Below are 12,606 nucleotides of genomic sequence, written 5' to 3' on the forward strand. Positions count from 1 at the left end.
TGAGCCAGCAAACAAGCCTTCTCATTCACAGCCACTGCACGTTTGTTCTGCTAGACCATTTATAACTCCCTGCCTGAATCACTGTACCATACGGCTTTCTGCTGGCGAGGGCAAAGGGGTGTGTGTGTGTGTCACCTTCCATTTCCAATGCCCACCAAGCCAATGTTCTTTCCAGTAGCTTGGCAGCGAGAATATCCCCTGACTGCAACACAGCAACAACACAGCCAGAAAGAAAAAAAAATGCTGACTGTGTGGCAGTGGCTGGATCAGCGTGCACCAATCAACAAGTAGCTGGGTTTAATAGAGGGCCTCAAATTCTGGGGCATTTCATTTGAGGCCTTGTTCTCATTGTTTTGGCTCCTGCTGCTGCTATCTCTCTGTGAAATCTCCATTCATTGCCACAAGTGGAAATAAAAATAAAAATAAATGGTAGGATATGCGATCTCAGGCTGCAATGCTATATATCCTTCTTTCCTGATTAGAAATACTCCTGTTCAGCGTTACGGTAATCATCTAGTTATAAATGTGGCATTATATTACATATGTACAATATCCTAGCTGGTTAGATGTGAGAATAGTACTTTGCTTGCAAGGTAGCCTCTGGATTGTAGATTCTAGTTTGGGGAGAAAACTGTGAGGATCCTTGAGGTAAATCTGCTTTTTAGTTGCACTTGTAGTATACTGGCTACAGTAAACCCAAAGTAGCTAGTACCATCATCACTATTAGTAGGGAATGTTGCCTGTGGTATCAATTAAGGCTCATAAGCTGGGCAACATCTTCTCCCTCTTATTAAAATATATATATATGTTAGAGCCTCAGTTGACCAATACGAAGAGCAATGGAGTCAATATCTAAAAGACCCTTCAGAAATTACCATGATATAAAAAAGTTTGGAATGCAAAAGGGATAAATATAAATCTGAGTTCACCAATGAATGGAAAAATACGTTGTGTATGTGTGTGTATGAGTAAGAGTATGTGATATGAAGTGTAAGAAAAAGCATATTAAAAAACAACCTTGAATGTGTGTTGTCTCATCTTGAAAGGAAGGTGTAGGTTTATTTGTGAATGAAAAGGCTAATATGTGTGTCAGAAAAAAAGAATTTGTTTTCTCTAGGTTGTTGTGGGTGTGTATGAAAGTAGAAATCTGTAGCTTAATTATAGCTGGGTGTTACGCTTCAGTGAATAACAATAAAGGAAAAGCCAGATATGTGTTTTTTTGGAAATATTGTGCAATAGTCTGAATTAATGCAACCCAGAGAGAACAAGTGATCTGCAAGGGTGACATAAATATGTAGGTGGGACTGAGACAAACAGATGAAGAATGAGGTATTATGAGACTCAAGAATGTATGAAAAAGGTGACTGGTGAATATCTGCTTAGAAAAATGTCTAGAAAGGTAATGGATAGGAAATACAGTTGTTTGTTATGAGGAATAAACGTTGAAAGAACTAAAAATTGTATATACTAGAGTATCCTTTGCCAATCCTGATACATAGAATGAGAGTTGGGTACCCTTGGAAACAACATAAGGTAAATGCAATGGGAATAAGGTGCAGGTAATCCTCAACTTATGACCACAATTGAGCCCCAAATTTCTGTTGCTAAGCAAGACAGGTGAGTTTTGCCCCATTTTATCACCTTTTTTGGCCAAAGTTGTTCAGTAAATCACTGCAGTTGTTAAATGAATAAGACGGTCGTTAAGTGAATCTGGCTTCCCCATGGACTTTGCTTATCAGAAGGTTGCAAAATTGATCGTATGACCTCAGGACACTGTAACCGTCATACATATGAGTCAGTTGCCAAGCATCTGAATTTTGATCACGTCACTGTGGGGATGCTACAATGATTGTCAGTGTGAAAAACCATCATAGGTCAGTTTTTTTCCCATGCTGCTGTAACTTCAAACACTCACTAAATGAACTGTCATAATTTGAGGACAACCTGTGTTTAAGAACTGTATGGGGAAAGGGAGGGTCACGCATGAATGAGCACTGAGTGAATATGGATAGACTATAAAAGTGTATAATCAGTGTAGTTCAGGGGTGAGATTCAACCGGTGTTACTACTGGTTTGGTGATTACTTTTGCGCACACATGTGTGCTGTCTGTGTGTGTAAAAAACCTTAAGCTGTGCTGCCCAGACAGCTGAAAAGCGCTGCGTGCAGGTGCACAGCATTGGAAAAGCCTTTCCCCACCCCTGCTTTTTCAACCTCAGCTGTGCCGCGCAAAGCAGCTGAAGTTGAAAAAGCGGGAAATAAAGGACAGGTAAGAGCCCAGGCGGACAGGTGGGCCAAACAGAAGCAAACACAGAACCGGTTCAGTGTCTGCTGCTCTTCAGAGCTACCGGTTCTATAGAGAGGGGCAGAACCGGTAGCATCCCACCCCTGGTGTAGTGATGTGATTTGATCATGCAGGGAAGAAGATGGAAGATCAAATTGCAAAATAAAACTATAAAGGAAGAGTGAACAAATTTAGAGAAAAGAAAAATCTGAGAAAATTGTCGTTCAGTGGAATTAATTGTAAAACTCAAAATATTATTGTTTTGAATTCTTTTTTTAAAAAAATCTGGATAGGATGGAACTTTGAAAGTTGAGCACTAGAGGGAACCAGAAGGAACTACAGATTACAATTAAAAGAGAAGTATACTTAAACCTGACTTACTGAAATAGAGCAAAGTAAATTAGCATTCAACATATTGAAGTATATTTTTTGAACAGTGGACCCAGAAATTAATTTTAAAGATGTCTGCCTGTATGGATGAAGTGAATTTAAATAATGTATGGGAGAGGAAGATGTTTTACTGGTGAAGACTGAGACAGGCTACAAGAATAATATGGAATAAGATGCTGCAGTGGATATACAAATGAAACTGGTTGATGGTTTAATAATTAAAAGGGATTTACAGAGATATAAACCTAAAAAGTGACCTGAATAACTTTCCTATATTAAATTTACAAAAACTACCTATTAACATTTTGAAGAATTTTGTGTGAACCATGAAACAATGAAAACAAATCAAGTTCTAGGATATTATTTGAAGAAATTAAATATCAAGATAGTTTAAAGGAAAAGGAAAGTAATAAAAAGAAGGTTTATTTGCCTCCAGAAATTGTGGGTGTTCCAACACTGGAGATTTTTAAGAAGAGATTGGACAGTCTGTCTGAAATGGTACATGGTCTCTTGTCTGATCAGAAGGTTAGAGGTCTTGAAGACTTCCTTTCAAATCTGTTACTCTGTTAAGTTTGTTAAACTGTGATTAAAACAGATACGCGACGTTGCTATCTCTGGTAACTCCTAGTGGACTTTTACTGATCACAACTTACAACAAGAGATTTACAGATACAGATAATCAGAGTTGGAAGGGACCTTGTAGTCATCTAGTCCAACCCCCCCGCACCCCCGGATTTAGGGATATGCTTATAGATAACAGAAAGTTATGGGAAGAAAAGATCCTTTGTTGTATTTAGAAAGAAGGTGATAAACAATTATAACTGCTGTGATGAAGGGGGAAGTCATATTTTCTTTTTTGTTACTATATTCTTATTTTTCTTCCTTTTCTGTTTATCTTTCTGTTCTTTTTTTTCTTTTTTACCTTTTCTATCTTTCTCTTTTATTTTTTAGTTCGTATTAGTTTTTTAATCTTTTAATTGTAGCCTTAAATAAGACCTCAAGTGCTTCCATGTCTCCTAGTGTTTTCCTTGATATTTACTCTGTCCCTGAACATGCCCAGGAAAAATGACCTGCTCTTTCTGGTAGTTAGTTTGTGTATTGTATAGTCTCAAAGATCAGCAGGAACCCTATGAACGTATAGGATTTAAGGATTTAAGAAAATAATAAGACTTTTTTTTTAAAAAAGATATTTTTGGCAATTCATGTAGATTTTCATATAAATGTCTCCTAAAAGGTGCATTTTTCCAACACACATCTTTTGTAAACGATTTCCTTTAATTTAATGAATTTCTTACACATTTTCTCTACAATCTTTGTTATATGTGGTCCTTATATGGTGTATACATTTCATGTAGATTTCTAATTACAAATTGCTTTGCAAGACGTAAGGGGAAATGTTGATTTCGGGTTTCAGCTTCATCTAGGGTTGTGAATAGATTTCGAAAATTCAAATTAGGTAAGTCTGCATTAGAAAGCAAATTGAACATCCTATCGACTGTAGACAAATAGCAAGACCTTCCCATATATGTAACTCCATATAACTTTAATAACTACCTCTGCACAGAGTCACAATATTTTTCACTCTTATGGAATGTGGTTGGGCCACCGCATGTTTTTGCATTAAGCAGCATTAAGAAAAGCATCCTTCACAATGAATATTCCCTCATTCCTTTCTACATATGTACATGCCTTCCCATTTCATGATGCCTTGCCTGGAGTTTATCCACATAATGAATATAAAACAGGTTTTTTTAAAAAAAATCTGACCAAGTAGTATTCAAATCATGCTTAAAGCAATTTCACAAAAATGGTCATGAAAATTCATCAGCTTGCAGAAGTGACCAATTCACTCTCCTTGAAAGCCTGATGGAAGATAATAAAGGATCTTGCATTTCATTCTCCTGCAGGGAAAATTATTCAGCAGAAATAAAATTTGCATACTAAGTTGAAACTCTGTCATCATCAATTTAGTTATCTTTTTATTAAAAGCCAGGCTTAGAATTAAATGAAAAATATGGATGTGAAATTTGCACTGATTGATCTTTCTATAAATGAGGAAAGGTTTCATTGCAGCCCCTAAGCCTACCTGGCTGTAACCTATCTGGCTCCAAATCCCATGGCCCAGAGGTGGTATTCAGCGGGTTCTGACCAGTTCTGGAGAACCAGAGAACTGGCAAATACCACCTCTGACTGGCCCTGCCCCCATCTATTTTCTGCCTCCCGAGTCCCAGCTGATTGGCTGGGTCTTCTTTGGTTGCCCTGCACAGGAGAACGGAGCTGGAAAGCAGGTTAGTGGGATGGGGAGGGAATGGAATTTTGCAGTAACCTTCCTCCTGGAGTGGGGAGGAAATAGGGGTTTTTCAGTATCCTTCCCCTGCCATGCCCACCACGCCCACCAAGCCATGCCCACAGAACCGGAAGTAAAAAAAAATTGAATCTCACCACTGCCCTGGCCATCTCTTATCCTTGTTTATTTCTTCACTCTAACATTTCTTCAGGGTGACTACCAGACAATTACTCTGAGATAAGATCAATTTAATAAGCAGCTTTAGAAATACAGGTGCATTTCATAGTAGAAGCTCAGCAGTTTGATGCTCATTCTTTGGGCAAGTTTAAATTTTTTTTGTTCCAAACCATTCCTATTCCTTTTCTGCTAACTACTCATATTTTTAACCAGAGATTTTCTTTTGAGCAATTTTCAAATGAACAGTACATTATGTTTCTTACCTAGTGACCACCTAGTTCCACTTACGTAGAACAAAGTTTTGGATTATTTGTTTGTTCATTTATGTTTATTATAGCCACTGAACTCCAATATCTAACCTGTATCGGGTTTGGGAAGCCTTTCCTTTACCCTGTTTTAGGTTTTTTTGGTTTTAATATGATTCTTCTGCTCAATTTGACTCCCAGTATTTGGTTTCTTTTTCCATCAAAGCTATTAAGAATATGACTATAAACAAATGAATAGTAGATTAAGTTCAGATGTAATGGAATTGTAGTTTCTAACTGCAAAATTTTGTGCCTAAAGAAGATCCTGACATTTTTATACACTTTGAAATGGTGGGTGTTGCAAATACTGTGTTTATTAAACTCTCATTCCATATGTGATGGTGTATTGAAAAGTTTGAGGAAAATTTATGGATGTTACTGTAGTTACAGTCTATGATATAAATGAAACTATTGTTCTACTAGAGCAGGGGTGTCAAACTCATGGCCCATGGACTGGGTTAGGAATCGGTCCACCAATTAGTTGGGTTGGCAATATATAAACCAACAATGTATGTTTGTAGCTTTAAGACAAAATCACTGTATTCATTTATACTATATTCCGATTGGCTGATTATATTGCAAATTACCATAAGAGGGAGCTAGAGATCATAGGTTGCTCTCTCTGACATTCTGTCTTTCTGACATTCTGTCTCTCTGACATTCTGTTGCTATCTAAGGTTCTCTGTTGTATTTATGCTGTGCTTATACTTTGATATTTTTGTTTACTGTAAATGACAAAGGCAACTGGTAAGAAGACTTTGTAATTGGATATTCTTTGGACTGTTAAATGTATATGACTTGGACCATTTATTGGACTGTGCTATTTCTTAAAGTAAACGTTAGCTCAATTTAGTGTATCTGTGTGTGGCTGGATAATTATTCATAACTATTCTCATAAATGTTTCCATGTGCATATCCTTGTTACTCAAGGGTTATTCTGTACATATCATAACAGACTGGATGCGTCATGTGCTGGTTCCACCCCTGCCTGGTTTAGCGAAGTGGGAAAAGGCCCCAATACATCATGTGACGCCACTATGACGACTCGAATTTTACACCCCTGTACTAGAAGCTGTAATAAGAGACCTAAAAATACAAATTGTACAATATTTCTGCCTCAGAAATCTACCATTTTCCAGACTTAATATATGAATATATGTGACTTTATCTTGACATAATTATCTGGAGAAAAAAATCCTTAAAAAAGGAATTACCTTTTTAAAAATAGTGTACTAAAATGTAGTCAAATGATCTAGTTGTAAATAGACTATCATGCAACCAAAGTACATCTGGCATTTAAAATTCCGTATCAGCTTTTTAACACAGATACTTCTTTTGTGCAGACTATCTTGAAAAGATTATGTTCTTTGAAAGCAAACTCAAATTTTGCCTTCAAAATTTTAAAAATTAAGATTCCAATGAACCTGGCTTTTAATTCAAGCTATTTATAGAGCTGTCAAAAACAATATGTAAAGCCTGCTTCTCGCTGTCAAATTTTTAAATATTTTATTTGTTTTAATTATGCCAAATTGTTTGAGGCACTTTATAGTTTAAGTAACAAAATCATGATAATAATTAGTGTTTCCCAAAGAATGGAAGCTTTTCTTCTTTATTTAATTCATTTCTTTTACAGGGCTTACAGGCTGCTTCAGTTGTAAACAGCTCTCTGTGTGGTTACATCCCAATCTCTGCAAATTGGGTTGAAACAATATAATAAAAAGAAAACAAATCAATACAATGATGCAACCCACAACTAGCACTGGGAACAATAATTAATGCAAAGCAAAAGAACAAAAACAAATCAAAAGACCTTCTACTATCAGAGAGAACATAGTTATAGCACAACAATTCCAAGGCCTGTTGGATGAACTCTGTTTTAGTGGCCTTACTAAACATCAGGAGAGAAAGGCACACCTGGATGGCACCAGCATCACTGCTTGGCTTGTCCTGTAAGATTTTTGCCTCAGGGCTCACAGTTTTTAAGTAACCCCCCAAGAACCTATAACATCTCCATAGTACCGTTTGGCCACTGATAACATCTTCAGAAGCTAACAACTTATTCGGATCTGTCAAAGAATTACATCTATTGGAGTTAGCCCCATCATTACAGGTAGTCCTCAACTTACAACAGTTTATTTAGCGACCATTCAAAGTTGCAATGGAAAAAAAAGGACTTATGACCACTTTTCACAGTTACGACCTTTGAAGCATCCCTGTGGTCATGTGATCAAAATTCATATGCTTCGCAACTGGTTCATATCTATGACTGTGTTGCTGTGTCCAATGGTGGGATTCAAATTTTTTTTGCCACCAGTTCAGTGAGCGTGGCTTGGTAGGCGCGCTTTGTGTGTGTACATGCACTTTGTATGCACGCGTGCGCCAAACGCGCACTTTGCACAGGCGCAGCGGCATTTATGCAGGCGTAGAGGCGTTCTAACTCACCTGCAAGCCTGCACAATCCCAGTCACTTCAGCAGCTGCTTCACGGCACTCTTCTGTGCCGTGCAAAGCAGCTGTGCTTCAAATTCAGCGGATAAAGGAGAGTATGGGAGCCCAGGTGGGCGGGTGGCCCCAACAGCAAAGCGGCGGAGAGAACCAGTTTGGTCTCCACTGCTCATTGCTGCTACCGGCTTGCCAGAACTGGGCCAAACCAGTAGAATACCACCACTGGCTGTGTCCCAAGGTCATACGATTACCTTATGTGACCTTCTGACAAGCAAAGTCAATGGGGAAGCCAGATTCACTTAACTTATCAACTGCAGTGATTCACTTAGCAATTGTTGAAGGTAATAAAATGGGGCAAAACTCACTTTACAAATGTCTCACTTAACAACAGAAATTTGGGGCTCAATTGTGGTTGTAAGTCGACGATTACTTGTAGGTAAAATGCTGCTGGAGCAACGGCAGTTTTCTTCTATAATGGTGCTTTTATACATTTTTTAAAAAAACAAGGTTTAATTTTGTTCTGAATGAATTACTGAAGTACTAACAAGTACTTGTTATTGACATGTTCTCAGTAGAACGAGAAGATATCACACTGGTCATATAACGACAAACAGAATAAATAATATTCTGTATTATTGGCCATTGGTGAAATGCCACTGAAGATTCTCTTTGTATTTCAGGATGTTGCTATGGATGATGCGATGTTGCAGAAAAAAGAAGAAAAAGATCTTGAACTGGATAAAAAAATTCTAGCTCTGAGGAAGAAGAATGAAGCTCTCATGAGAAGATATCAAGTATGTATGAACTCCAGTTTCTCCTTTCTAATGGTGTTACTTAATATAGCACTAAGCACTTAGACTTATAAACTGCTTCATAGTGCTTTTACAGCCCTCTCTAAGTGGTTTACAGAGTCAGCATATTGCCCCCAACAATCTGGGTCCTCATTTTACTGACCTTGGAAGGATGAAAGGCTGAGTCAACCTTGAGCCTGTGAGGATCGAACTCCTAGCAGTTCGTAGAATTAACCTGCTATACTGCAGTCTAACCCTTGCGCTCTTAATATGGTTTCTAATCTTTTCGTTAAACCTTTGAATCAATTTATAACAGGTTGATTTGAAAACTGTATCTGTTTAATTACCGCAAACATTTTACAGCTCAGTTGGTGGCAGCATAGTTACTATTGGGATTGGAATTTCAAATTAACTTTTTAAAAATAGTTCTTTACAATAGAAGTGAAAAAATATTAAAAATATATAAGAATCACATTTTAATGAACCAAAACAAACTGATTCACAGGTTTCACTGCTACTGCCTTATCCCTCTTAAGATCAGCTCTTAATTGTTGTAAAGTTATCTTCAGGAAAAATTTGGGAACAAATTCTGGAACAGCTCATCTGCAAGAGAATGGCTGGGATCCAGATTCACAGATTATACTAAACCACAATGTGGTTTTGGGTTTCACATTTTGTATGAACTGATTCAAGTGCACTTTGTTCAACAAAATGGTAAAACATGGTAGTATTTGCTTAACACCCTTTCCCCACTTTTACTCAATATATTTTATGCCAGTCTCGATTCCAGGTGACTACCTGGACAAGGCTGCCTGCAGTTATCTTGGCAACATTTTCAGAAGTGGTTTGCCATTGTTTCTTTCTTAAGGCTGTGAGTCACTCAACTGTGCTTAATGTGGGACTAGGATTCAAACCAGTGGTGGTATTCAGCTGGTTCACACCGGTTCAGGTGAACTGGTAGCAAGGATTTGGCGTGGGTCGCTGGACCAGTAGTAAGTTCAGGCTGGCCATGCCCCCAACCCAGTCACCCGGTCACCACTGGCTTGCTTGCCCCACCTGCCCAATGGTCACTCACCCTGCCTGCCTGATGCTTGTCCCTTAAGCAATTTCTTCTTCTTTATGTTTCTCCCTTGACAATGCTGTTTCTAGCGTTCACTTGTTTTACTGTTGGCAGCTGACCTGATAAAATATTTAAATATCACTGTTTCAGGAAATAGAAGAAGACAAGAAACGAGCAGAACGAGAAGGAATGGCTGTCACTACAAGGAGGGCTAGGCCAGATGGCCTTACCATCACCATCACCAAACCAAATCACGTAAGTACATTCTCCCTTTTCTGCTGAAAAAGGAATGTTGGAATATTATAGGTAATTCTAGCTATATTCGATTATTTTAGTAACAGGCAACCTTTGCCTTTTTCCAAACATTCTTGCCCTGTTGGGATGTGGTGCTGTTTCAGTGTAGTTGCTCCTTTTCTAGTTACTGCTGGGCTCCAAGCTGGTCTCCGATTAGCTTGTGATCCTGGTTGTTGAATGCAAGCCTTCTTGCCTGCTTGTAAATAGCTGCCAATCTATAGATGTCGCCTCCACTTCTTCATCTGTAGGTTGTTTGTTTTTACCTTTCCTGCTATACACACCCCTTTTTGTATTTTGTCAAGAGTGGATGGGGTGAGACTGCCTCTGGATATCAGTACATCCTTGAAAACATCAGGGTGTGGCTCAATTAGCCAGGCAGCTGGAATACTCCCGAGACAATGTAGGCATGAACATCTGGATGAATGTGGGAAATGCAGAGAATGTATTTCTGGTGGCTGCAGCTGCTTTTCCAAAGAACAGGCAACAATCCCAATTTTACTTCCTCACATTACCCAATGCAGTTAGTGCCTGCTATGTGTGATGGATTACTATTTTTACCATACTTAATCAGTTTCCATATATGTAAAGATGGAAGAAACTGACCTGAGAAGGTGAGAAAATCCGAACAATCACGTTCGTCTTGGGAGAGAAACAGGATAGAAAGTAGGAAATACATTACAGACAATGGAAAGTTTCTCTCGTAGTGCTGCCAAGAAATCTATACCAATGTTTACACGAAGCTATCAGTAGTTTAGGATGACTTGACATTATTTTTAAAATAGAGATGGAAGAATTTGTACAGCAACAGAAGAACAGATTGTGGGCAGCTAAATTGTAGTAAGAAACATATAGAGCAGGCAAGTTTTAGGTCAGTCTCTTGGGATTTTTTTAAACAAATATAACAGCAATATATAGAAGTACATAATTCTCCTTTCTGATCTTCTGCATAAGTGCAAGTCCCAGTATGGAGGAAAGGAGGTAACTGGATATGCTTAATCTGAAGACAGATGACTGAGAAGGAATATGATGACACATTACAAATATCTGAAGGGGTATCACATAGATGGGAATGTCTGAATTCCGTAGCCCAAGAGAAACAGTTTCTGTAATCTTAAATTACAAAAAGGGAGATGGGTGACCTATCATAATGACCTATCAATAACAGCAAGTTGATAAGAGAATGAACTATTAAATGAGGGGGTGAGATCTTCTTTTCCAGATGTGTTAAAGCAGGAGTAGAGCCACCATCTCTCAGGACTCTTTCAGTTGGGTTCCTGCCTGAACAGGAGACTGAGCTCCAGGCCTAAGTGGCTCCTTCTAACTCTGGAACTGTGATCTCCAGAGCTACAGCAGTCATGATAATGGATTTGTATCTCCTTCCCTAGGCTAATAGAATATTACAATATAAGAAAACTTGCAAAGTAAATGCAAGACACACATATTGCCTCTACTAATGATACTTTAGACTTGTCCCCACTCGGGAAAGGCTTTCAAATTACATAGCACCTTTAAATAGCAGTAGCACTTAGACTTATATACCTCTTCATAGTGCTCTAAGTGGCCCTCTCTAAGTGGTTTACACAGTCGGCATATTGTCCCTAACAATCTGGGTCCTCATTTTACTGACTTTGGAAGGATGGAAGACTGAGTCAACCTTGAGCCAGTCAGGATCGAATTCCTAGCAGTCGGCAGAATTAGCCTGCAATACTGCTAACCACTGCTCTCTTAATATGGTTTCAAATCCTTTAGTTAAACCTTATAAAACTCTATCCTTTCTACTGCTTTATTCATTTCTTAGTTCAGTTTATTTATGTATTTATTTGTTCACCGACTTGCCTGCTAGTTCACCACAGTTATGGTGGTGATGGTGGTGATAGCAATAGCAATAAGACTTATATACCGCTTTACAGGGCTTTAGAGCCCTCTCTAAGTGGTTTACAGAGTCAGCCTTTTGCCCCCAACAATTTAGATTCTTATTTTACTGACCTTGGAAGGATGAAAGGCTGAGTCAACCTTGAGCCTGTGAGGATCAAACCCTTGACAGTCAGCAGATTTACCCTGCGATACTGCATTCTAATCACTGTGTCACCATGACTCGTGGTTTTATGAAACAACTCGATAGGCTATACCCATGTTGGCGAACCTATGCCACGTGTGCTGGAAGTGGCACGCAGAGCCATTCCCCCCGGCATGCGAGAGGTCACCTGGAAGAGCCCCACTGCGCATGCATGCACACACCCCCAACAGTTGATTGTTGGGTATCTGGCGCGCATGCACAGGGGGAGGAGGGGTTTGTGCAGGAGACACGTGTGCATGCGTAGGGACATGCACGTGCAAGGGGGGAATTGCACACGCATGCACAGATGTGCGGCACAGGAGGGGGAATCGCACAAGCATGCCACAGATGCACAGTGCACGAGGGGGGTCATGCACGCATGCGCAGCGGTGTGGGGGTCCCAGCATGCATTGCCTTCTGGGTGCTGGCATGCGAGTGCATACAAGCGCACATGTGTGCAATTATCGGCACGGGAGACAAAAAAGGTTAGCCACCACTGGGCTATACAATCCATTCAACA

At 39.1% G+C, this 12,606-nt stretch overlaps 1 protein-coding gene across 2 annotated transcripts in view; it reads left to right on the forward strand.

Annotated features, from left to right (window-relative positions):
- Positions 1-12,606, forward strand: part of CCDC9B (coiled-coil domain containing 9B) — a 60,951-nt gene that overhangs the window by 1,322 nt on the left and 47,023 nt on the right. For both annotated transcript variants that reach the window (XM_087921812.1, XM_026710255.2), the window contains exons 2-3: positions 8,566-8,679; positions 9,887-9,991. In XM_087921812.1, coding sequence (XP_087777938.1) covers positions 8,566-8,679; positions 9,887-9,991 — 219 coding nt within the window. The remainder of the gene's footprint in view (positions 1-8,565; positions 8,680-9,886; positions 9,992-12,606) is intronic.

Source organism: Pseudonaja textilis, chromosome 1, assembly GCF_049901715.1.
Source record: "Pseudonaja textilis isolate UNSWEBS1 chromosome 1, rPseTex1.2, whole genome shotgun sequence".
Classification (NCBI taxonomy): Eukaryota; Metazoa; Chordata; class Lepidosauria; order Squamata; family Elapidae; genus Pseudonaja; species Pseudonaja textilis.